General features: G+C 44.6%; 1 protein-coding gene across 1 annotated transcript in view; it reads right to left on the bottom strand.

Moving 5' to 3' along the window:
• LOC105812943 (ATP-binding cassette sub-family A member 3-like) overlaps positions 1-24151 on the bottom strand; it is a 58136-nt gene extending 33985 nt beyond the window's left edge. The window contains exons 1-4 of the mRNA XM_012647507.1: positions 23948-24151; positions 9641-9803; positions 5424-5683; positions 806-922 (exon numbers count right to left, since the gene is read on the bottom strand). Coding sequence (XP_012502961.1) covers positions 806-922; positions 5424-5683; positions 9641-9803; positions 23948-24151 — 744 coding nt within the window. The remainder of the gene's footprint in view (positions 1-805; positions 923-5423; positions 5684-9640; positions 9804-23947) is intronic.
• Between the last annotated feature and the right edge of the window lie 241 nt (positions 24152-24392).

Below are 24392 nucleotides of genomic sequence, written 5' to 3'. Positions count from 1 at the left end.
TCACTCTTGCTCAGGCTGGTCTTGAACTCCTGAGCTCAAGCAATCCTCCCACCTCAGCCTCCCAGAGTGCTAGGATTACAGGCGTGAGCCACCACTCCTGACCTGTTTTTTTCTTTTAATAAGTGAGTTTATCCCATTTGTCATTATCACTATTACAGATAATTTTGATATTTCTTTTGATATCTTGTATCTTCTCTTTTTAATGTTTTCTGGCCATTTCCTTTGTTTTATATATTTTGCTATTTAGTCTAGATTTTCTTGTCTTCCTTTGTCCAAACTGCCCCTATTTTGGTAATTTAGAATGTAAATTTTCATATATCCAAACAGTGGGTTATAATTTAGTCATTAAATGCAAGTTGGCACATTTTAACACCAAATTCCATTGAGAACATAAAAGAAAAACACCCAAGATACCATAGACATAAAACAATGTCCTCATCTTTCATAGTAGCTATTTTCAAGTCTTTGTAGAGTATAAAATTTGTAATGTTTTAAAGGTTATAAAATATATTTTTTGGCATTCCCTTTACTAATGAAATTAACCACACCCGTGTCCAGTACCTGAAGACCTAGGAACTGAAAGGAGGGCAAAGCTCTCCCTGATCCTAAAAATCTTAAATGCTTGATCTCCCCAAGTTTCAGCAAATGCCATCACATATCAACCTGAGGGTTTCAAGTGGTCATCAGTAACTGTGTTCCCATCAGGTATTGAGTCTGAATGTGTAGGCATTGCCCCCTACACACGCTGAATTTCTTTCCTGCCTATTCATAGCTTAGCACATCCTGAAGGACAGGAGACATGTACCTTCATGCAGAAGAGAATGGTCATGAAAGAAACAGCAATGAAGACAGAAATCAAGAACACGATGAACCAAGCAACCCAGTGTAGCCAGCTTTCCAGTCCCATCATGCACATGTACTCCTAGAGAAAGTAAAAGAACCAGATTTTATGCAGTCCAATGCTCAGTTCCAGCTGGTCTGGTCCAGCAGCCTGTGACTGAAACCCCAGCAGACTGGGGTGAAGGGTCGTGTGTGCACTTGGGGGAGCTGCCTAGCAGGGGGTGATGGAGACTGAGTGAGTTGGGAAAGAGGAGTACAAACCAGTGAGTGGCACTAATTTGGCTTCGCTTTGGTAGAGATAGGCCTTGTATTAAAATCATTCTTCTTTTGCAATGGTAAGTATTCTGTTCATTCATCCATTTATGGAATGCCTACTATAAGTGAATGGCTCCTATGGTCCTGAGAATAAATCTAAACTGCTTGGCATCCTATGCCCTGGTCACACAAACCTTATTGCAATTCATCTGAATGCTACATGACCTCTATATCTTTTTGTCACATACACTGTTCCCATTCTTTTTTCTCTCATTCTCTCTTTACCTAGCAAAATCCTACCTGATTTTCAAAACCTAGTTCAAGAGTTACCTGCTCTGTGGAGCCTTCTCTGGTCAGCCTTGCCCATCCTCCACACAGCCATAGCACCTGTACATTCCATTATCTTAGCACTGGGATTCTTCTGTAACACTCGGTCTTATTGCCACGCATCGCCCGAGGAAAAGGTCTGTGTCACTTGTATCTGCATCCCTAACAGACGTGCATGGTAGATACTAACGTAAGTCACTCAGTCAATGTCTGGCAAGTGAACACGTGCAGAGCGCTGTGCTAGGCACTGCGCCAAAGATTTGGAGAAGATAACAGGCAAAGGTGCTGAAGACACACATGGTAACAACACTGAATGTACCACACTGTCATTGCAGAAGTTGCCTTTTTACCTTTTAACATTGGAACTAGTAGTTGCTTGATTAATCAAAAACCAGTTGGTTAAAGCAGGGAATCACAAAAATGACATACACATACCTTAAATTTTTGTTTTTATTTATAGTGTATAAATGTATAACGTGTGCCAGTATGTGGATGTCAGCACGTGAGCTCTCCTCCCGCAGCATGGGCCTGCTCGCGGAAGCAGTAACGTAACGCTCCCTCAGACAGCACGCTCCACCATCAGTCTCGAAAGTGGACTGAGGGCGTAAATGTAGGTGTGAAGAAACCAGTACAGACTATGCCAAGGCTTTTTATAACTTTTTTCCCAAATTTTACAGTGGTTTCACCCACATGAAATTTATTAGCATGTTTTTTAGAGATCTGCCTTACTTTCCAAAGCATTCAAGTAAACTTTCAAAGGAAACTCCAGTCCATTTCATCCGCTTATACAAGATTTAATTAAATCACAAATTATAAGAGTAAGTACAGGTATAAAGAGGTTTAGGAACAAACCTCGATAAACCTACAACTCAGCAAGTAAGAGGAGATGAGCCCATGTGTACGAGAGAGAAGTCTACCAGCTGCAGTGCATTGGGAGCTCCAATCCGAAATTTTACAGAGGGGATAGAAGTGTCAGTTACTTTGGACAACTGATTACACAGAGACCAGTTAAGAATGCTTCAACTGTGCTATAACAGAAATGGAAACGACATGCTGTGGGAAGATGGGATGGAAGATTGATGAAATTTAGAAAGACTTTTTCTTTTTTTTTTAGAGACAGGGTCTTGCTCTGTCACCCAGGCTGGAGTGCAGGGGCGTCATCACAGCTCACTGCAACCTCAAACTCCTGGGCTTAAGCGATCCTCCCGCCTCAGGCCCCCAAAATGCTGGGATAACAGGTAGGAGCCACCAAACCAGGCCTGGAAAGACCTCTTGAAGGAGGTGAACTGCAATATGAATTCTGAATGAGAGGGCATTCCAAACAGAGGGCCCACCTATAGAAGGAGCAGTATAGCTAGCACCTATCTGGGGAGAAGAAAAGGAGCACAATCAACCAGAACCTACCTGTGCTGAGGGGGAAGTAGGGAGAGGAGGGTCGAGGGTGTTACAGGTGGCTCCTAAATTAAAGACAATCTCTTTTAATTTTCTTTAACCATCCATGTAGTCAGACTAGATCAAAACTAGATCAACGCGTGGGGGTTTAAGGAGAGTTCTATTAGTTGTTTCAGTGTTCAAAGAAGGAAATGATATTAGCACCCTATCCCCTGTTATCCCACCTTGGTCCTAAGGACAAACTGTCAGGGCATTTTCCCTCTTGGAATAGTTCCTGTATTAATGACTCCTCCTGGAATGCAACTTGCCAACTCCTGGGTCCTTGCCAGGAAGAGTTGAGAAGTTTGGGTTGAGTCTCAGGGCATCATCTGAGCAGAAAAGAGGAGCCGACCACACTGATCCTGTCAGCACACAGGGCTGAAAGCTGTTGTGGAACTCCCCGGAAAACTATCTTTGCCCGCAGAAATGGAGCACATTCCTCTTCTCCGGCACGTTTCATCTAAGAGGCCACCTGGAGAAGCTAAAGCTTAATTATTGGAAAACTGTTTTACTTTGCTTAGGGAGGGATACTCTTTATCTGGGGATGAAAACTACCTTTTTTTTTTTTTTATGGCTGGGTTGTACTTCCCATACTTATTTTGAAAATTTTAACCTCTATATGCCTGAGGTTAGTTCCTCTGCTAAATAAGAATAATAGTAGTAGTTCTCTTCTAGAACTGTGTATCAGTCAGGGTCCCTAAAGGAAACAACTGTTACACTCAAGTTAGAATAATTCAAGGAGGGTTTATTTATAACAGGTCTAACTACAAATGTGTACACAGGGACAGAAACTCTACAGGACAGTGCAGAAACCTAGGGCCACCAGTAATAGAGTTATTACCCTCCTTGGACCCAAAGGGATGAGAAGGAAGAGAGATTACCATAATCCAGAAAGGGAAAGAGTCTTTTGGAGCAAGACATCTTGAGAGAAGAGTGACCTTCAGTTAAGGAAGGTGTCGAGCCCAAAATGACCTGCAGAGAGGGAGCTGGGGATCAGCACTGGGACCCGTCCTCCCCCTTCCTCCTGAGGGCCCACCAGGTCCTTGAAGGCTCTTAGGAATTCCTACCGGTCAGCCTTCAGGGCAGACAGCAAGATGCAAAAAGTTTTTCAAAAGCATTTTTTAACCTACCTTTGTCTAAAGAGCAGACTCAGGCATGAAATAGGAAATACACAACCAATTCAGTGACTGAAATGCAGACATCTGAAGCCTACCACCTCTCTCTACCAGTTTGTTGCTGAAATAATTTAACAAACAGGGAAGGTAAAACTCCATCCCACACCTGGAAACTAAAAGGGGCTTCCAACAACACACCAGAAGCTCCTGGTTTCCCTGAGGTTTTCCAGTAGGTGCAGAGCCGGTGGAAGGGCCTGCCAGTTAGCCCACTGTCCCACTACCCTCTGTTGTCGCAGCAGGAAGGAGGTTCCCCTGCCTTGCACCACAGGAAAGCAAAGACAGTGCACCCTGCAGGCAGCCTCGGGAGGCAGCCTCAGTCCCTGCTCCTTACAACTGATGACACAAGAAGACAAAGCAGACAGGGAGGTTAGCTCTTCACTGTGAGACATCATCAGTGGCCACCAAGGCTCAGGGACCGGCAGGCTATTTTAATACAGTCGTGCTGCATGACGTCTTTTCTGTCAACAGCAGACCCATGTATGACAATGGTCCCATGAGATTATGATACTGCATCTTTACTGTACCTTGTCTATGTTTATATGTGTTTCTGTTTTAGAAACAATAGCTTATAATACATGTATTTAGATACACAAATACTTCCCATTGTGTGACGGTTGCCTGCACTGTTCAGTACAGTCGGGTGCTGTCTAGGTTTGCAGCCTAGGAGCAACAGACCGTGCCATTTGGCCTAGGTGTGTAGTAGGCTGAACCGTCTGGGTCTGCGTAAGTGCATTTTGTGATGCCCACACAACCACAAAATTGCCTAACGGTGCATTTCTCAGAATGCATCCCTGTTGTTAAGTGAAGCATGACAGTAATAGTCCTAAGAATCAATAAAAGGAGAAGAAAATTAAAGAATGAGAAGATTTTTTTAGAGGAGCAGAAAGTGAGGAGAGAAGACAAGTAACAGGAGAGAGCAGGCCAATGGAAGAGTGCAGAAAGCAGAGTAAAATCAGTGATTTCGGGAGCCAGTCAGCATGATCAAGCTCGTCTTCAGTGTGTCTTCCTACAGATAATTCCCACCCTGCCCACAGCCAACAGCGTGAGTGAACTGGGAGCAACATCCCCCTCCAGCTTTATCAGTTCATCATTTCGCAAGCATTTTTGAACACCTACCCTGTGGGAGGTGTGCACTAGCCAACCAGGAACCATGTGGCTAGACATTCCCAGTCTAAAAGCAAGGATTCATGTCATAGTAACAGAGGGAACCACCTGAATTACAAGCGGGTTAAAATTATGAAAGAACTTCCAAGTTCCCACTCACCTGGAGGCCGCTCTGACACCTAAAGCAACCTCTTCCCTGCTTTGGCCTCATTTCTGTACTGTCATTTTCCCTCAGCAGCTTGCTCACAGCCCTGTCCTGGGAGAGGCGCAGTCTGAGGTAGGCGGGGTTACCTTCAGTCTCTTCTCTTTCTCCAGTCCAACGGAGTTGATGATGTTGAGCTCGATGTAGATGAAGCTGAGCATGAGGAGCAGAGGGAACTCGTTCTGCAGGACAAGGAAGAACCCGTCCTGGATATAGGCTCCATATGGGAATCTCTTCACAAGCACATTGAGACTCTCAAACATGTTGGTCATCGCATCGCGAGCGTGGTACTGCATGATGGCTTTATCTACAGCATGCTGTATGGCCAGGAAGCCCTCTTTGTGGTATCCTACCGGAAAACGGTGAGTATCATGCATAAGAAATTAAGGAAGACTGGAGATGCAAAGCAACTGACAATCCAGATGGCTCATGTCTAGCCATTCACAGAGCCAGACAAACAATGGCAGGGAAGGCACCCTCACAGGCCACACCCTGCGGTATGGAAGAAAGGGAAGAGTAACAATGGAGGCCCCTGGTGCTGAGGCTGATGGCACCTATGATCAGAAAACGGGGTAAAGGAGTCCTGGGAAGACAAAATAAGGGATGGCCAATTCAAGAATCTTCCACAGTAGGGCCACATCTTCCCCCCTACTCAGACTTTAGGGAAAGGACACCCGTTCTGGAGTTCAATCACACAGCGTGTACAGGATGGTTAAACTCACAGCACTTGAAGCTTGTGTGACTCACTGTGACCTGTTTTTGAGTCATTATTACTGCTATAGCCTGAGCATTATGGTCACTGAATTTTGCTGCCAAGCCTCAAAAACACTCCTGACCACAAGCAACCCTCTTTTCAATACAGTGTAAGTGGTGTGTTGGGGTCAGCTTTCAGGAAAAATCGGTTTGGGGGCCTTCTCAGAGATAATATCCCCACCTCCAAGTAAGGGTTACCAACCCTCTATGTGGGCTGAGCCGGGGCTGGGGGGAGTACATCAGCCCTGGAGTAGAGGTGGCTGCGGTCTTCTGACAGTCTGGACCTAGGCAGACCTCAGATCTGTCAAGATGAAAAAAGGAGAAACAAATTGTTGGTAATAAATTTTGGGAACTGTTACATATTCTTGATTGTGTGTAGGAATATCTTCACTGAGGAACTGCTGAAACTTGTCTAGAAGTACATGAAGCTAAGTACTTGGACTTAGATTCCCACTTGGTGGGCATGGCAGCCCAAGGCTTCAGGCCAGCTGTGGAGTCATTCTACAGAGAGGTGCAGTCCCAGTTATATAGGAGGCTGAGGTGGGAGGCTAAGGTGGAAAGACTGCTTGAGCCCAGGAGTTCAAGGTTGCAGTGAGCTATGATGACACCATTGCACTCTAGCCTGGGTGATAGAAAGGACCCCATCTCTCAAAAAACAATTTCTAAGAACAGTTAGTTGCCTAGAGGGTGTTCACCCTAAAGCCCTCACCAAGAGAGAGACCAAAAAATCTAAAGCGAATTGAAGAGCACGAGTCCTTTAAGAGAGATTGGCTCAGGGGCCTCCAGTCAGGAATACGATGCTTATCGTGAAGGACATAGGATGAACAGATGTCGTTGTTCCACTACTTCTCTGGGTGCCTGAGATGGCCAGAGTGAGAGCAGGGGCTGCGATGGTGCAGGCAGGTCCAGGTCCTGAACTGGTGCCAAGTTTAGGTGTTTGCTCGGTCAGGTAGAGTCAGAGCCCTCTCCGCGGGAGAGAGCAAGCTGAGGGAAAGCAGCCACTCAGCAAGGCTCCTCTGCACCCTGGCCAGAGGGCACCAGGGCAGAAAGTCAGCACAGCTCTCCAAGGAGAGAGGACGATGGCAGTCAGGGGTCAGGACCCAGCTCTGGGAGTACACACCATCCCTTAGGACAAATAGGAGTTCCTGGAAAAACCCTGACCTCTGGCATTAATTTTCTGTCCCCTTATCCTGAATAAAACGGGGAATGGGAAGGGACTTTTCTCAGGCTAGGGTTCCAGACAGGGGGACACAGGGGCGGAAATGGGAATGATAAGCCATGACTATGAGACCGGAAGAAAAGGGAACTGGCATTCTTGCACCAGTGGTGGGGGTGGGGCAGGGAGGAGAGCAAGAATCAAAGAAAGATCTAAAGCGTCAGTCAGAGCGAGTAAAATCCAAGTGAAGGATGAGCCAAGGAACCGGCCAGACAGAGCTCAGGGATTCTGGAGGCAGAGCCTGGAAACATCCCTAGAAGCAGGAACCGAACCTTTAGAGCTGACAGGTAGGCAGGGAGCCCTGAGGCAGTGTGCACAACTGCCTTCTGTTTCTTCGTTATTAAATAAAATGAGATAGATGAAATGCACAGGACATGCTTAGTGGAGACAGTAAGATAGGAAAGTTAGATATTTGTAGTTAAAACAAACAGAATGTGTATGTTGAACAGAATGCGTTTTTAAAAGGACAGAACAAACAAGAGTGGAACTTACAGGCAGAAAGTTGAGGCCAAGACAATTTTAAATATTCATAAAGCATAGATTATGTTTCCTCCATGATGATGGATATGTCACCCTTAAATTGGTCACTCATTGGTGACATCTGTTATGGTCCCACTTGGGCCCTGCAAGACCTCTGCCCAAGAGGCACAGATAAAGCTCATGGGAGCTCAACAGGCTACTCAGGAGCTACAGGTCTGCCAGGTGGTCCTGCTTCCACATCTGTCCAACAAGGCAAGTGCACGTTGGTGTCTGCCTAGCTCCCTCGCTCATCCTGAGTTCTGGCCCCCTACCTACACCATCGGGCGAGGCTCATGCAGTAGAGAGAGCAGAACACATGAATGTTGTGTTCTCTCGCCTCTGGCATAGCTTTCCCGATAGTAGCCTTGGAAACTACCATTGCATCTAGATGATTTCCCACACAATACTCATAGAAGTCAGCTGTAAATTCCTTAAAATGAAAAGATACTAGGTGTTTGTCTTCAAAGGGTACAAAGCATGAGGATCTGGAGAGAACGGAGAAGAAGCCCAAGGGCTAGATGGGGAATGGTAATTGGCGAGTGGAGAACAGGCCCAGTCAGTCCCTGGGACTACAGCCGAGGAAAGCAAGAGCCAGGAGACTTGGACATCTAAGTGGGAGGCAAAGGATGGAACTGGAGAAAGCAGTGGAATGGCATTCCATGATGTGGACATTCTCATTTCCCTCTCCATCCTGGTTATGGAATACCAAAGGATCAGAAGGTACCTAATTGGATATGATATGCTAAAACAAAATAGGAAGGAAGCTTAAAATGCAGCAGGAGAAAATATGCCACAGGAAATTTTTCTTAAATTGTGGGAAATAAGAATACCAAAAAGTGAAGCAAGTTTCCAAAATGAGAAATAATTTTCCCCAAAACATGGAAATGAAAGAGAGGGTTCTAATGTCACATACAGCTACAATTTTTTCAGTTAAGTTCAGAAGTTAAATACTTTTCTAGATAACCAGGAGAAGCTTTGCCATGCAAGGAATGTGAGAGCTAAATAAGATGATGGGTGTATAAACACATACCACAGGGCCTGATGGTGTGTAAATAATTTTTGAAAGTCACTTTTTATTAGCAACCAGAAGAGCTGTTTCCCTTGGGATAGCAGTGACTGAGGGACAGAATGGGGTTCCTGGGCTGCTATAATGTTCTGTTTCTGGACCTGAGTTCTGGTTACACAGACGTATTCAGTTTGTGAAAATGCATAGAGCTGTACCTCTATGACTTGTGTACTTTTCTGAATGTATGTTATACTTCAATAAAAAGTTAAAAAAAAAAAAACCACTTTAGAATGCAGCATCCACACCAGACAGTTAAACGGAGACCGAGCCCTGTGAAGCAGCAAACAGGGCAAGAACAGCCTAGCAAAGGCCTGAGCCCAAAAGCAAACCACTTTAAGAAAAAGTAGAAGAGTAATTATTTTATGGGAGTTTTAACAACTTATAAAAATAAGGCCTCTTAAATGGCAGTCTGTAGACAGCAAAAAGCAAATATGCATTTTTATAAACATAAAAGTTAATACATACAGACACCTGGGGAAGGGATTCGCATTCCTTGTTTCTATAAAATGGTTCCATCCTTCCTTCAAACAATTGTTACAAACAATCGAATGCATAACTCCAGTTCTAACTTACTCTAGAACATGAGCATTTTACTGAATGCCACATTTCTAAATGTAACTCCTTCAATCTCTTTTGAAATGTTAGGTTAGCAAGTGTTCTGGCATCAAAACAATGACAACGAAATAGCATCACAAACATGTACCACAGGACAAAAGTGCCCTTAACACACGTAGGCTTCGGAGCTTCCTCACCAGGGCTTCCCCCGTCGGTATATGCAAATTCCCGGGGTCCTTGGCTTGGGTTAGGAGGATAAAGGAAGGATGTGCACCAGCCTTCTATATTATCTTCAAAAAATACATGCTTCAATGATAAATAATTCCTTTGAATGTGACTGAAGCGCAAGTCATACTTAACCTACAAAGGATAAAGAGAAAACAAATTCAGTTGCGAGATCCTGACACTCAGCAAAGCACAGACAGCAACGCTGCGCGTGGCGGCAACCGCGGCTGGAGGAAAGGCACCCACTGGCCTTGGTGGGAAGCGAGAATACCAAATAGTAAAGCAAGTTTCCAAAATGAGAAATAATTTTCCCCCAAAACGAAAATGAAAGAGAGAGTTCTAAAATCACATACAGCCACACTTTTTTCAGTTGCTAAACTTAGAAGAAACCCAGAAGTTAAATACTTTGTGGATAACCAGGAGAAGCTTGGCCATGCGAGGTGGAGCTAAACAAGGTGATGTGTGTATAAACACACAGGGCTGGATGGCATGTAATAATTTTTCAAAATCACTTTTTATTAGCAGATAGAATAGCTGTTTCCCTTGGAAGGGTAGTGACCGGCGGGGCAGAATGGGGTTTCTGGGCTGCTGTAATGTTCTCCTGGGAGCACACCTGGTCTTCCCTGGGTACTCTGCAAATTATCCCTGCTACCATCTTGGGAAACACACAAGTGGCTACTGAGCCACTTTCAGGAAGGGTGTGCTGAAGAATACTCCAGAGTGAGGGCTCTGGAGCCAGGCCACCAAGGTCCAAACCCCAAATCTCCTACTGAATAGCCATGTCATCTCGGGCAAGTTACTTGATCTTCATACATCAGTTTCCTCATCAGTAAAATGGGGACGATATTAATAGCACCCACCTCATAGGCTGCTGCAGGATTAAGTGAGATGGTCCTGTGATGTGCCTGGCATAAATAAATGCTTGAAAAACACTGTTGATTACTTTATTAACATGTCTCTCTCCATCTACCAACATTCCATGCAAGTTCTAACAGTTAATCATTAGGTAGACTATACAGTACAAAAGCTGTATGTGAGTGGTTTCTCCATTCCAAAACATAAACCAAAATATTCCTATATTTAAAACACTGCCCTTTCCTTAAACAAACACACACAGACCTATCATATCTGAAGTCACTGGGATTAGTGTAACGACAACGATGATAACGAATCCTTCTGAAAAATTCCTCTGTGCCAAGCTCTATTCTAAGCACTTTATGGGCATAAATTCATTTAATTCTCACAACAGCTCTGAGTTAGGTACTCATATTAACCCCACACACCAGTAAGGACACTGAGGCCCAGAAATGGTAGTAACTTTCCCAAGATTACACAGCTAGTAAGCCGCAGAGCTGGACTCACATGTACCGAGCCTGATGCTGTCGCAATCAAGCAGTTAACACGTGCCACCCTGTACTCTCAGGGTGGAGGCTTGCTCAGAACAAGTCTTTTAAAGAATCTGAAAACTGGAAGGGATCCCAAAGTCTAGGTTGCAAGATGTGAAACACAGGAGCATTCTCTTGTCTCCTCTGGAAATAAGATGACGAAGCTGCCACAGAGGAGAGCCGAGGGGCAGACCAGGTAGCAAGGCTGCTTAAGGAACCCCTGCTCAAGGATGGGTAGCACAGTGTGATAGAAAAGACGTTCTTACCGCAAGTGGCAACGGTGCATTGCTGTCATTGAAGTTATGGTCAAAAACAATTCCTGTCAATATGTAGAAAGCTTTGGGATCATTAATTATGTCATCTTCAAACAAAGTCACCAAAGAATAGCCTAAAACTACAGAGAAAAAAATTCAATCAGGCTGGTGTGAAGATAAGTGCTGCCCAACTACCCCCTTTCTACCTACAGAGACTTAAGATTGCCAGCTTCTCCATTCACTCATTCATTTGTTCTGCAAGAATATGAGCAGAGAGATAAAAAGAAATAAGGAAGAGAGATTAAGAGACATAACTCTTGTTGTTTAACTCAGAACTTCATAATTCAGTCTGTAGTCCCAGGAACTACTAGCAGGTGTCTTGGAAGATCAAAAAAGTAAGTCGAGGAAGGAAGAGAGAGAATTTAAGTCCCAATCACATAATTTGAGACCTGGATCAAGCTTCATAGTTTGTTCATCGTTAAAGAATGAGCTTTGTTCTTGTAGGACGTTTGAGTTTCATCCTTTTAAGGCTTGTTATTAACCTGAGTTTTACATGTTGATTATTTTATTTTTCATTTCTAGAAGTTCTATTTGGTTCTTTTTTATTTTTCTCCCAAATCTGCTACGTGACTCTTTATAGTGACATGCTACCTCTAAATCCTTTCGGGTTGCCTTTGATTTCTTCAAACCAAGTAAACTCAGTGATTTTATAATGTGGCACTAATAATTCCATTATCTGGAATACTTCTAGTTCTGTTATGGCTTCTGTTGTTAATACTGATTGTCACCCTTGGCATCTTGTCTCCTAGTGTGTCTGCTCATCAACCTTCATGTGCTTGTGCTGAGTCTTCTGAGAGAGAAAGAAGGTGTGTTCTTCCAGAGATTTACATTTACATCGGTCAGTCTGAGTCCCACTTCAAAGGGTTTTCTCTTTTTTCCTCTTTCTTTTTTCTTTTTTTTGACAACCAGGTGATGTTGAGCTACAAATCTCAGGGCTGGTCCCTTACTGCTGTGCTCAGTTCTGAGGCAACATTCCTTGCAGTCCCTTAGGAGTGGGATGGGGCATGTTTACTTAGGGCTCAATCTTACATTAACCACCATGTATGATGCAGGCATTTGGGGTCCCAGCTTTATGCGGAGATAGTCTCTTATTATTAGACACCCCACCTTGAATGAGCCTTCACTTTTCCTTCTTTCCCTCTGTGCCTTTCAAGGCTATGAAAACTACAGTTCAATTTCCCCTAGTATGAGGCATGTTTTCATTAGGACCTCCACTGACCTCTTTGGGTTCTTTCCTTCATCTAGATTTTTTAATTAGGAAACTATCTAGTAATCTGGAAACATGTTCACAATAAAATAAAAGGCAGACAACAAACTAGCTCACTATTATAATAGGATGTTACTTTTGTTTTTTACAAAAAGTGCGAGAAGCATGTAGACCAAGATATTAAATAACGAGTGAATTTTCTTTTTTCTTATAGACAAGAGGACTTCAAAAATTTCATGAAAAATATGCATTATGAAAAAATTGGCAGGGTGTGATGGCTCACGCCTGTAACCCTAACACTTTGGGAGGCAGAGGCAGCAGGATCACTTGAAGCCAAGAATTTGAGACCAGCCTGGGCAACATAGCAAGATCCTGTCTCTACCAAAAATTAAAAAAAATAGCCAGGTATGGTGGCACATGACTGTAGTCTCAGCTACTCAGGAGGCTGAGCCAGGAGGATTGTTTGAGCCCAAGAGTTTGAGGTTGCAGTGAGCTATGATTGTGCCACTGCACTTTTAAAAAGAAAACAAAAATGTATGCATGGATTTCAAAATTTTTTGCTCCAAAATAAGCTAGTACTCACTTGTTGTAACATGTCTGAACAGGACCTAGTTTGAGGCACTAAGAAGGATAAGACACCAATTTGAAAAGAGCCTCTGTCAGAGCAACATAAGTTCTGCTAAAATTGAACCAAGACCACCACGTTAATGGTGAAGCTTTGGTGGAAAAATGTTGAAATCACTGATGTTTTACAAAAAGCTTATGGAGACAATGCCCCAAAGAAATCAGCAGTTTACAAATGAATAACTCATTTTAAGAAGGGACAAGACGATGTTGAAGATGAAGCCCACAGCTGCAGGCCATCATTATCAATTTTCGAGGAAAAAATTAATCTTGTTTGTGCCAAAACTGACGAGGACCAACGATTAACAGCAGAAACAACAGCCAACACCATAAACAGGGCAACTGGTTCAGCTTACACAATTCTGACTGAAAAATTAAAGTTGAGCAAACTTTCCACTTGATGGTTGCCGAAACTACTGCACCCAGATCAGCGGCAGACGAGAGCAGAGCTTTCAATAGAAGTTTTAAACAAGTAGGTTCAAGGTCCTGAAGCTCTTCTTTGAAGAACTGCAACAGGGGACGAAACAGGGCTGTACAGGACAGTCCTGGAGACGAAGCACAATCAAAGCACTGGCCACCAAGAGGTCCAGAGCAAAGGTCATGGCACCAGTTTGGGGGAGGCTCAGGCATTCTGCTTGTTGACTTTCTGGAGGGCCAAAGAATAACACCTGCTTATCATGAGAGTGCTTTGAGGAAGTTAGCCAAAGCTTCAGCAGAAAAACGTCTGGGAAACTTCGCCAGAGAGTCCTTCTCCACCACCACAATGTTCCTGCTCATTCCTCTCATCTAACAAGGGCAATTTTTCAAGAGTTTTCATGGGAAATTGTTAGGCACCCACCTTCCAGTCATGATTTGGCTCCTTCTGACTTCTTTTTGATTCCTACTCTTAAAGAAAACTTTAAAGGGCACCCATTTTTCTTCAGGTAATAATGTAAAAAAGTCTGCATTGACATGGTTAAAGTCCCAAGACCCTCAGCCCTCCAGGGATGGACTAAATGGCTGGTGTCATCGCTTATAAAAGTGTCTTGAACCGATGGAGCTTGAGAGATAGAGTTTATATTTTTTAATTTTTATCTTATAATTCCATCTTTCCACAAACTTTTTCTCCTCATTTTTTTTGTTCTTTTGTTTCCTTAGCCTCATTTAGGTTTCTTCTTAAATACACACACGCACACAGACACACAGAGTTAAATTGTGAAAAATAACATACATAGGAAAGTATACAAAACACATATGTTCAGTTTAATGAATAGTTATAAAATGAACACCTAAGTAATCACCCTTTGGATCAATAAATAAAATATTTTTACCTTAGTTTTTTTGTCTAGATAGTTCCTTGCTATCTATTTAGTTCTTTAATGTTTTCAAGAACATAATTTTAATATTTTATCCAGCATTTGTTTTTCAACTGGAGGGCTGATCCAAATAACCTGGTCTACCATATTACCAGAAATGGAATGCAATAATCTCTTCTCAGAAATCCCCAAGAAGAAACCTCACTGTCGCATTAACTCCTACTAAGTGTTCTCCCTGGACAGATCGCTGTAGCAAGGGGAATGCAAAGTGCAAACTGGTTTAGACACAGGTTACATGATCCATTCTGAGCCCAGGGTGGAGTCAACATCACCAGCAGTACATGGTCTGAGAGCGGCAGAGGGATCAGACCCCCAGAGAGAAACACGCTATGTATGTCAAAAGGAGAAAGAAGAAACAGAACACATGTCCATCGCAGTTTAGAAAGGATCATCAAACTGTTATTTGTCATCACTTCTGGGGCAGAGGATTTGCTTAGGGGATGGCACGAAGAGGAAATTTACCTTTCATTCTTTATCTTGCACTGTTTGGAATTTTCAATGCAAAGAATTCCTATATTTGTTGTAAATTTTAAGGTTTTTTTTTTTAAATGTTAAATCCCAGAAAAATACATTTCAATGCATTAAAGAATTCTTCTGAGAAGTGGGATCTGGGTTGGAAGCTTGAACGTTTTACTTTAAACCTGTATTGGTTCACGCACCACCTTTGTCCTAAGGAGAGAGGGAGAAGAGGAAGGCAAGGAGCTGCTTAGAGGACAAGAGAGCCGAGAAGACTGAAAGGGAGGCAGCAGGAAGGCAGAAGCAGAAGACAACACTATCCTAGGACTCAAAGGGGAAGAGAATTCCAAGGAAAGAGTAGTTAAAGGCATACTTGCTACGGTGAGGACAAATAGAAGACTGGCAGGAAAACAGCAAATTTGACAATTAGCATGACACGAATGACATTTTCTTAGCAATCAGTATAGTATTGAGAGCAGAATACAGATTATAATAAGTTATGAAATAAGTGGGAAGTAATAAAATAGAAATAAACTTTCAAGACATTGATTAGGGGGAAAAATTAAATAGTCTGAGGAAGGATATTACAGGTAAGACAGAATAGGAAATGTTTTTTCTAAAGTGAAGGTGATTGAGGCTAATTTAAAAGTGAGGGAAAAATCAAACCCAGATGGAAGCATTTCTCCAGAGGGAGGAGTTGCTGAGAAAGGCTCAAAAGAGGTAGGAGGTCTTCTGACTGATCACCTCTAACTCCAAAATTGTCTTAAATTCAACTACATATTTCCATCATTCATTATCTTTTTCCTCCAGAATTTCTGCAAATACAACCTCCTTCCAATCACATTTCCAGAGAATGGCCACAGAGATCTCATTTAAAACAATTTACATGGTATAACGTCTCTTCTCGAAACCCTTCAGTGGCTGCCTTTGCAAGTGGAAGAAAACCCAGATGCTTCCACGTGGCCTGCAAGGCTCCACACGACGTGGCTCCCACCAGCTCTTCACAGCTCATCTCACACTACCTCTCAAAGCACTTCAAGCTGGCTTGCTGACTTTCCGGCCTTCAGACACCTGAGTATTCTCTGCCCCGGGGCCTTGCTACTTTCTGCCCCCATCTGGACAGCCCCTTGCTCCTGACACCCACTACCATCCCGTCTCACATGGCTTGTTCTGTATCATTCTTGTCTTAACTAACTTACCCCCACCAGAGAAGATTTCTTCATGTTTTTTCAAATTTCATAATCTCGTATTTATGAGGTGAGTTAGAATATATAGTATTTTAGGATACTAGACAAGCATAAAGCACAACTTTCAAAATAGTGGTTTCCGTACATTTCACCACTGACAGCCTTTAAAAGAACTATCCCCACCGAGTGGCACTAGAGCTGGGAGAGGAAAACTCTTTTCACTTTATGCCCTATATCTTATTAGAATGCTTTTACAATAGCATATATAGCAATTATAGTAATTTTGAAAAAATTTCTCCTGTGAATTCCGCGTTCTGAAAAATTTTATCTACCTAACTGCATTAATCTATTCAATAAATATTTATTGAGCATCTCCTATGTGCCAGGCACAATAGGCACAGTGATGAACAAAACAGACATGGTCCTGCCCTCAGAGGTGGAGTTTCCTGGGGAAAAGCAGACAAGACACAGAAAGCCAGGCAGTGAATATGTAATTAAACATTTATAAAAGTGCTAAGAAGGTATCAAACAGGGTTCTGTGAAAGAGAAGAAGGCAGAAGTGAGCAACCTAAAGCCATTTAGCTGCCTTCCTAAGTGTCACTTCAGCTGAAACCTGAAGGACACGAGGAAGCAATGCACAGGGAGGGCTGGGGGCAAAGCATTGTGTCAGCTGGGGCAAAGGTTCTAAGGACAGAGACCCTCGCATATTCCAGGAACTGACAGGCTGCCAGCATGGCCAGGGTGCGGGAGCACAGGGAGGAGTGGAACAGGTAAGCCTGGGCAGAAAAGCAGGGTCAGGTCCCAGAGAAGAGTCGGTTTACTCTGACTGCAGTGGGAAGACACTGAAGGGGTTTAAGCAGGAGACTGGCCAATCCTATTGACCTTTTGAAGATCTTTCTACCTCCACATGGAGATGGGATTAGAATGGGACAAGAGGAGAAGCAGAGAGACAAGTTAGAAAGCTATTTCAGAATCTCTGAATGCTGAGAGACATTTTTCATTAGTCAGAGACGTTTAAATGCCAATCAGACCTTCTGATCAATCTGAGATGATGGGTATCATGATAGTGAGTTAAAAGCAAATACTTGGCCGGGCGCGGTGGCTCATGCCTGTAATCCTAGCTCTCCGGGAGGCCGAGGCGGGCGGATTGTTTGAGCTCAGGAGTTTGAAACCAGCCTGAGCAAGAGCGAGACCCCGTCTGTCTCTACTAAAATTAGAAAGAAATTAATCGGACAACTAAAAATATATAGAAAAAATTAGCCGGGCATGGTGGCGCATGCCTGTAGTCCCAGCTACTCGGGAGGCTGAGGCAGGAGGATCGCTTGAGCCCAGGAGTTTGAGGTTGCTGTGAGCTAGGATGATGCCACGGCACTCTAGCCCGGGCAACACAGTGAGACTCTGTCTCAAAAAAAAAAAAAAAAAAGCAAATACTTAACATTTAACATTTTAATTAGCCTGAGGCCTTGTGACATAACTATATAAGTCTCCAGTGTGTTGTCTGGAATAATAAATACACCTCATGGGCAGCTTCCCCCCAGCCACCCCTCTATAGGCTGCTTAGAGTTTGGAGACCCCAGCTCTGGAATCACTACCAGGAACTCTCAGGGAAAAACTTCAAACTATACTTTATAAAAACGCCCTCCCTATCCTTACCCCATCTTTATGTCTAACCTTCAAACTCAACATCAAAGCTTTGTTCCACCATTCCAGTGACAGCCTTCAAAGTTTCACTTTTGGAAGGGATATAAACCAGTTGAAATCTATTTTTCAAAGGAAAATGATAGAAGAATTCTGGCAGTAAACTGATATCAACTGCACGATAGTAAACAGAAGGTCTTTTTCTTGGCACATTATTGAAATGAAGATACAATACAACTGCAGAAAATAGTAATGGCATCAATATTTCAAGGATTATTACCAGAGTCTTCCGCTTCTAAAATAAAAACAAAAGCTATGTGTTACCCCAAAACAGAACACAAGTGTAAATCACTATGTGACGAATGTTCTTCCATTAAGAACACTTTCATTTCTTCCAGCCACCCTGTATAACACATGAAAAAGAAAAAAATAGAATGAGAATTAGCTAGAAACATCTCATTTTAGTTTTTCTGTTACACCAATGGCTAGACATCAGTAACAATAATGTCATCTGTAATAATTAGGGTTAACAGAATACTATGGAAACATGACTCATTTGCAGGAAAAAGCCCCTTTACAAGAAAAGGTCTTAATTTTTCTTTAACTCATTATTATAAAGCAATTTAAATTAAATATTCACTTCCTCCCAAGGACTTACATTTCCCCCACAGATAATAATACCCACCTTTAAGATGAAATTCTTCCAGAGAAGAAGTTTTAACTTCTTGAATACTGCCATTTTTCTAGCTGAAGAGAAGGGCTCACCACTAGTGAGGAAACAAATGAAGGGAAATATTATGTGTGTTAAGAGTTTTACTCTTTCATTCTAGAAAACTTTCTTTTCGTTTTTTGAGACATAGTCTTGCTCTGTTGCCCGGGTTCCCAGGTTCAGTGGTGTCAGCCTAGCTCACAGCAACCTCAAACTCCTGGGCCTGAGCAATCCTCCTGCCTCAGCCTCCCTAGTAGCTGGGGCTACACGAGCACCACTAATCCCGGCTAATTTTTTTCTATCTTTTGTAGAGACGGGGTCTCGCTGGTGCTCAGGCTGGCCTTGAGCTCCTGACCTCAAACAATCCTGCCTCGGCCTCCCAGAGTGCTAGGATAACAGGCATGAGCCATCAGGCCCCACCTGGAAAACGTTCTTCTTTTGGGCTTTCAGATGACCGGGCTGGACTACTTTTCCTCCTACCTCTCTAGCAGTTCCTTCTCAGTCTGTCTTGCTGATTCTTCCTCCTCTCCAACCTCTGAATAGGAAAGTGCTCCAGGACTTAGTCTGTGATCTCTTGTCTTTTATAGCGATACTCACTTCTTAGGCAATCTCACTCAGCTCTTAGATTTGAATGCACATATCTGCTGATGGCTTCTAAATTTCTACCTCCAGCCTGCACCTTCCCTCTAACTCTAGACTCAGTTATCCAATTACCTGCTTGACATCTCCATGTGTTTCATCTCAAACCTGACATGGCCAAACTCGCCTATTCATAGTCCCCTTACATCAGATTGTCTTACAGTCTTCCTCACCTCAACTAACATCAGTTCCATTCTTTCAGTTAAACAGGATTATTCTTTTTACAAGACTGATGTAATTATTTAATAACACAGGAAAATAACATGTTATTAAACAAGCTGGTTACAAGTAGTAAGTAGAAGATACCTTCATTTTTGATTTTTAAAAAATTAAAAAGTATAGGGCTAGGTGCAGCAGCTCACACCTGTAATCTCAACACTTTAGGAGGCCAAAGCAAGAGGATTGCTTTAGGCCAGGAGTTCAAGACCAGTCTGGACAACATAGTAAAGACCCTGTCTCTACAAAAAAAAAAAAATTATCCAGGCGTGGTGGTGCATGCCTATAGTCCTAGCTACTTAGGAGACTGAGGCAGGAGGATCGCTTGAGCCCAGGAGTTCAAGGTTACAGTGAACTATGATCAATCCACCGCACTCCAGCCTGGGTGACAGAGTGTGACCCTATCTCTAACTATAATAACTAACTAACTAACTAACTAAATAAATAAATAGTATGAACATGTATACAAGAAACTGGAAGTTTATACACCAAAACATCAACAGTATTTACTTCTAACAGGATTATTCTTGACTTCTTTCTCTTTTACAGCTTAAATCCTGTTTGTCAGCACACCCTGTCAGCTCTACCTTCAAAGTATACCCAGAATCCAATCCCTTTAAAGCACCACCCCTACTCTTACCATCCCTAGCCTGGACTTCTGCAAAGCCACACAGCAAAGGGTATGGATGTAAAACTTTATGCAAGGAAACACTGAAGAGCTGGGAACAATATCCATCTACCAAAACACCCAACACTTAATTCTTTAAAAACCGGTGTTGTGAATTTGCCAACCTTAACTCTCACCATCTAGATGAGAAAATATTTTGGCTCAAGACTATCCCAACACAAGAAAATAAAGGCCGGAGACAATGAGAATATGTGGTTTTTTCCAACCACAGTTACCATTCAGTAGAACAGGACAGGAAAAAAATAAGAGCAGATGGATATTTTCCTACTAAGCATCTTTTTATATTTGTAATAATAGAGGTGGGCTGTTTCTTTAAAAGGAAGGTTTATTTAAAAGTTTGTAATGCACAACCATCTGTTAATGCAGCAATTCTGTACTAAAGGCACTGTGTCCAAGCAAAATGTTATCACGAAAAGATCGATCAGCCATGGGCCTCATTTAAACCACAGAGCAGACACCGAGAGAGATTTCTGCGCAGGACGTTCCTGGGGAACACTCTAGACCTAGTCCTTGTGGGGAGCAAAGGAGGCAGGCCTGGGCAGAGAGAAGTTGGGCTGCAACACAGTCCAAATAAAGGCCATTGCTGTTTCCGCAGGGTCACCACAAAACACACACTGTGAATCGTCACCTTCAAGCTTGAGTCTAAGGAAAGGATTCAAATGGGTCCCAGATAAGCAAGGAGGGGAATAAAAAGGAAAACATGTTCATGCTGCATTTGGAAAACAGATGATCCAGAAAGAAAAAGAAAAAATGGGCTGAAAATAAGCAACACAGCAACTATTCAGAACTTCTGCCAGAATAACATCAGGGAAGGCCTTTGGCCCAGCAACCCCACTTCTGGGAATCTATTCTATAGACACACCTGCACTAGTATGAAATAACACGTAGATTATTCATGGAGGCATGTTTATAATAACAAAATAATGTAAAGAGCCCAGTACCCACCAACAGGGATTAATTATATAAACAACTAAGTAATAATGCAACCTTAAATTAAAAAAGGAAGAGCTGATGTATATATAGCCTTTCTTCTGGGCTCTGCAGTAAATGGTAAATCTCTACCAGTTACCTAAGCCAAAAACCTAGGTTCCGACCTCGATCATTCTCTTTCCCTCACCTCTTGTATCAAATCCATCAGTGAGTCCTGATGACCCTGTCTCTGAAAGATTTCTCAACCCATCTACTTCTTTCTCTATCTCTGCTATCTGCCCACGTCAAGTCACAAAGTTAAACTGATATACCAAGTAGGAATTCTTTCAGTTACAAGTAACAGAAAATTCAACTCAACACACCTCAAGCACCCCCTCAAAAAAGAAGAAAAGGAAAAAAGATTCATTTTTTGCCCAACTGGAAACCCCAAGTGGAATACGCTACAGAATAACAGCTGAACCCAAGTATTCAAATAATGTGACCAGGGCTCTGGCTCTCTCCATTCCACCTTCCTCTGCGTGGCCTCTTATCAGGCAGTCTCTAAACACACAGTGGCCGCGACGGCCCCCTGGAGTTCTAGGCTCACATCAAAAATCCCAGAGAAAACAGTGTCTCCTTCCTCCATAAAAAAATCCCAAGGAGGACTCTGACTGGCTTAGCTTAGGTGCCAGCAAGGTGGCAGGTGGGAGGAGGACAACGAAAATGGGGGAGAAAGAGTCAGTACCTCCTGAGCCGTACGGAATGGTTACCCTCCCCAACACACACACACGCTCAGAACAGGTTTCTGTTACCAGCAGAAAGGGAGAGGGAAAGTGTATCTCTTTGCTGCTCCTAAAAAAGAAATCCTTCTTCCTATACATAAAGTTTCAAGAATTCTCCTGCCTAATACAATAAACCATCTACGTACGGTATAAAACATAATCACTTCCTCTACAAAAGAAGATCTACTAGGTTTTGTGCAGTTTCTGTATCCAGCAGCAGCAAAGCTAGGCTGCTGGGTAATGTGCATTCCTCTGGTCCTGTTCTAGATATGACTCCCCAGGGTCTGGCACTTTTAGCTAAAAAATGAGAATATGACCACTCAAGTCACCCAGTATAGAACAGTGGAGGGAAAAGTGGTTGTATTCACCACCATTCATGGTCCTTCATGTTTCCTTATGGAAACTGGAGACAATTTTCCTTTTTTTTTTTTTTTTTAAGAGACAGGGTCTGGCTCTGTTGCCCAGGGTGGAGTACAGTGGCCTGATCACAGATCACTGCAGCCTCAAACTCCTGGGCTCAAGCCATCCTCCTGCTCAGCCTCCCGAGTAGCTGGGACTACAGGGGCACAACACCATACCTAGCTAACTTTTTATTTTTCGTAGAGACGGGGTCTTGCCATGTTGCCCAGGCTGGTTTCAAACTGCTGGCCTCAAGTGATCCTCCCACCTCAGCCTCTTAAGTAGCTGGACTACGGGTTCGTGCCACCACTGCCGGCTGAGGATTGGTTTTCGAAAGAAAAAAGACTGAGTGAGAAGGTGGCAGGGTGAAGAGAAGGGCCAGATGACCAGTTCACACAGGTTTCTGGCAGGGAGTAGAAAATGGGGAGGCGTTTGGTTGAGGATGGACGTACAATCTGTGAGAAAAGACGGAGAGAAGGGTTTTTAAGATTTTTGCAGCACGTGCATAATCTTCTCCCCCAGCCATCCTGGAACTGCATTCGACTGCTTTTTTCCTGTATGCTCATTATAGAGACGGGCCTTGTAGTCTACGTAAATCTCCAGTCCTACTCACATTATAACACTATTTATTTCACATTTCTGTGCCAGGCATTGTGATAAGCACTTAAACATGCTCCTTCTCATCTGACCCTCAAAAAAAAAAAGAAAACAACAACAAAACAAAATTTCGAGTTTGCTATTATTATCATTTCAATTTGAAGGATAGGAAATTGAGGCTGGGAAAGGTAAAATGATATATCTATACTAGTTAACGGGTGGGCCAAGATTTGAAGTCAGGCCTTTGAGACTCCTTCATTGAACAAGTATTTAACAAGGGCCAACGAGGGCCTCCTCTGTGCCAGGCATTCTAGGACCCTGGCTCTACACAGCAGCAAAGTCCCTTCCCTCACGGAGCCCATCTCCTGGGCTAACAAGAACGCCGCCTCAGAGAATTTAAGATGTTATGAAGGCAATGGGGCAAGGAGCCGCTCCGTAAGGAGTCCCAGGGCCCGAGAGACGTCAGCCCTTGACCGGGCATTACGTTACCGTTCGGTCCGTCCCGACGCAGAGCGGGCGGCAGGCGGGGCGCCGGGGTGCACGGGCCGAGTCGCAGGTGGCTCCCCCAGTGCGGGCCGCGGGGCTCCGGGCCTGGCCGCCACTGCCTGGGACGCCAGCACCAGGGCGGGCGCCGGGACCACGGACACTTCTCACCGTGGTCCTGCCGCTGGCGGCTCCGGGGACCCACTGGACCCGGCCCGCGGCGACTGTTGGACCCGCCCCGCGCCCGCATCCCACGCTCCCGCCCGGGACACCCTCACCCTGCCGGGTCCCAGCCACACCACGGTGACCCCTGCCTGGCCCTGCGGACCCCCACAGGTGACTCCGACCCGGTGACCCAACCTAGCCCCAGGACCGTCCCCCCAGGTGACCTGACCTAGGACCGGACCCCTGCCTGAGGTGACCCCGACCCAGCCGCAGGACCCGGAGGTCTCCCGCGCTCCCGAATTGAGGCCGCAACTGGCCACACCCCGGGATACCGGGTCTTCTCTCATAAACTCGACGCCCACTCCGATGGCCAAATTCCAGAAGGTTCCTGGCCCTCATCCCGCCTTCCATTGGACAGGAGCGAGGAGCCACCCGCGAGAGGCCCAAGAAAGGAGAGGCTCCGGGGACAGCGCGGAAGGGGAAGTGGGAAAAGGGCAACGGAATGGGAATTTCCCGGTGTGATTACTTCGACTGCTGTGACATGCGTGTGCGCAGAGCCATTCTCCTCAGGGTCCGCCCCGGGCCCCGCGCGCTCGGCCTCGCGCCGGGAACCTCCGCCGCGCGCCCCCTGGCGGACGTGGGCGCTGCGAAAGCGCGGGCTGGCGGGCGGCCCGGCACAAGCGCGTTTAGCCGCAGCGTGGCGGGCTTGGCGCGCGGACGAGCGCGGCATGCGCGGGGCACTGCGCAGGCGCGGGGCCGGGCCGGCCGGGGCAGCAGAGGCGGCCGGGGGCGAGCCGGGCACCCGCAGGGGCAGTCGACTGCGCACGCGCAACCCGGCGCGCCCCCTGCAGGAGCCCGCGTGTCCACCAGTCGCGGGTCACAGGCGCTCCCTCCCCGCAGGGAGGCGTCGCAGCTGTCAGCGCCGGCGGCCGCCGCCCCTGCGAGGCTGGAGCGCAGCCGCGGGGCGAGGG

Source organism: Propithecus coquereli, unplaced genomic scaffold, assembly GCF_000956105.1.
Source record: "Propithecus coquereli isolate 6110/MARCELLA unplaced genomic scaffold, Pcoq_1.0 Scaffold27, whole genome shotgun sequence".
NCBI classification, from domain to species: Eukaryota; Metazoa; Chordata; class Mammalia; order Primates; family Indriidae; genus Propithecus; species Propithecus coquereli.
This window is presented reverse-complemented; position numbering and strand designations above follow the sequence as displayed.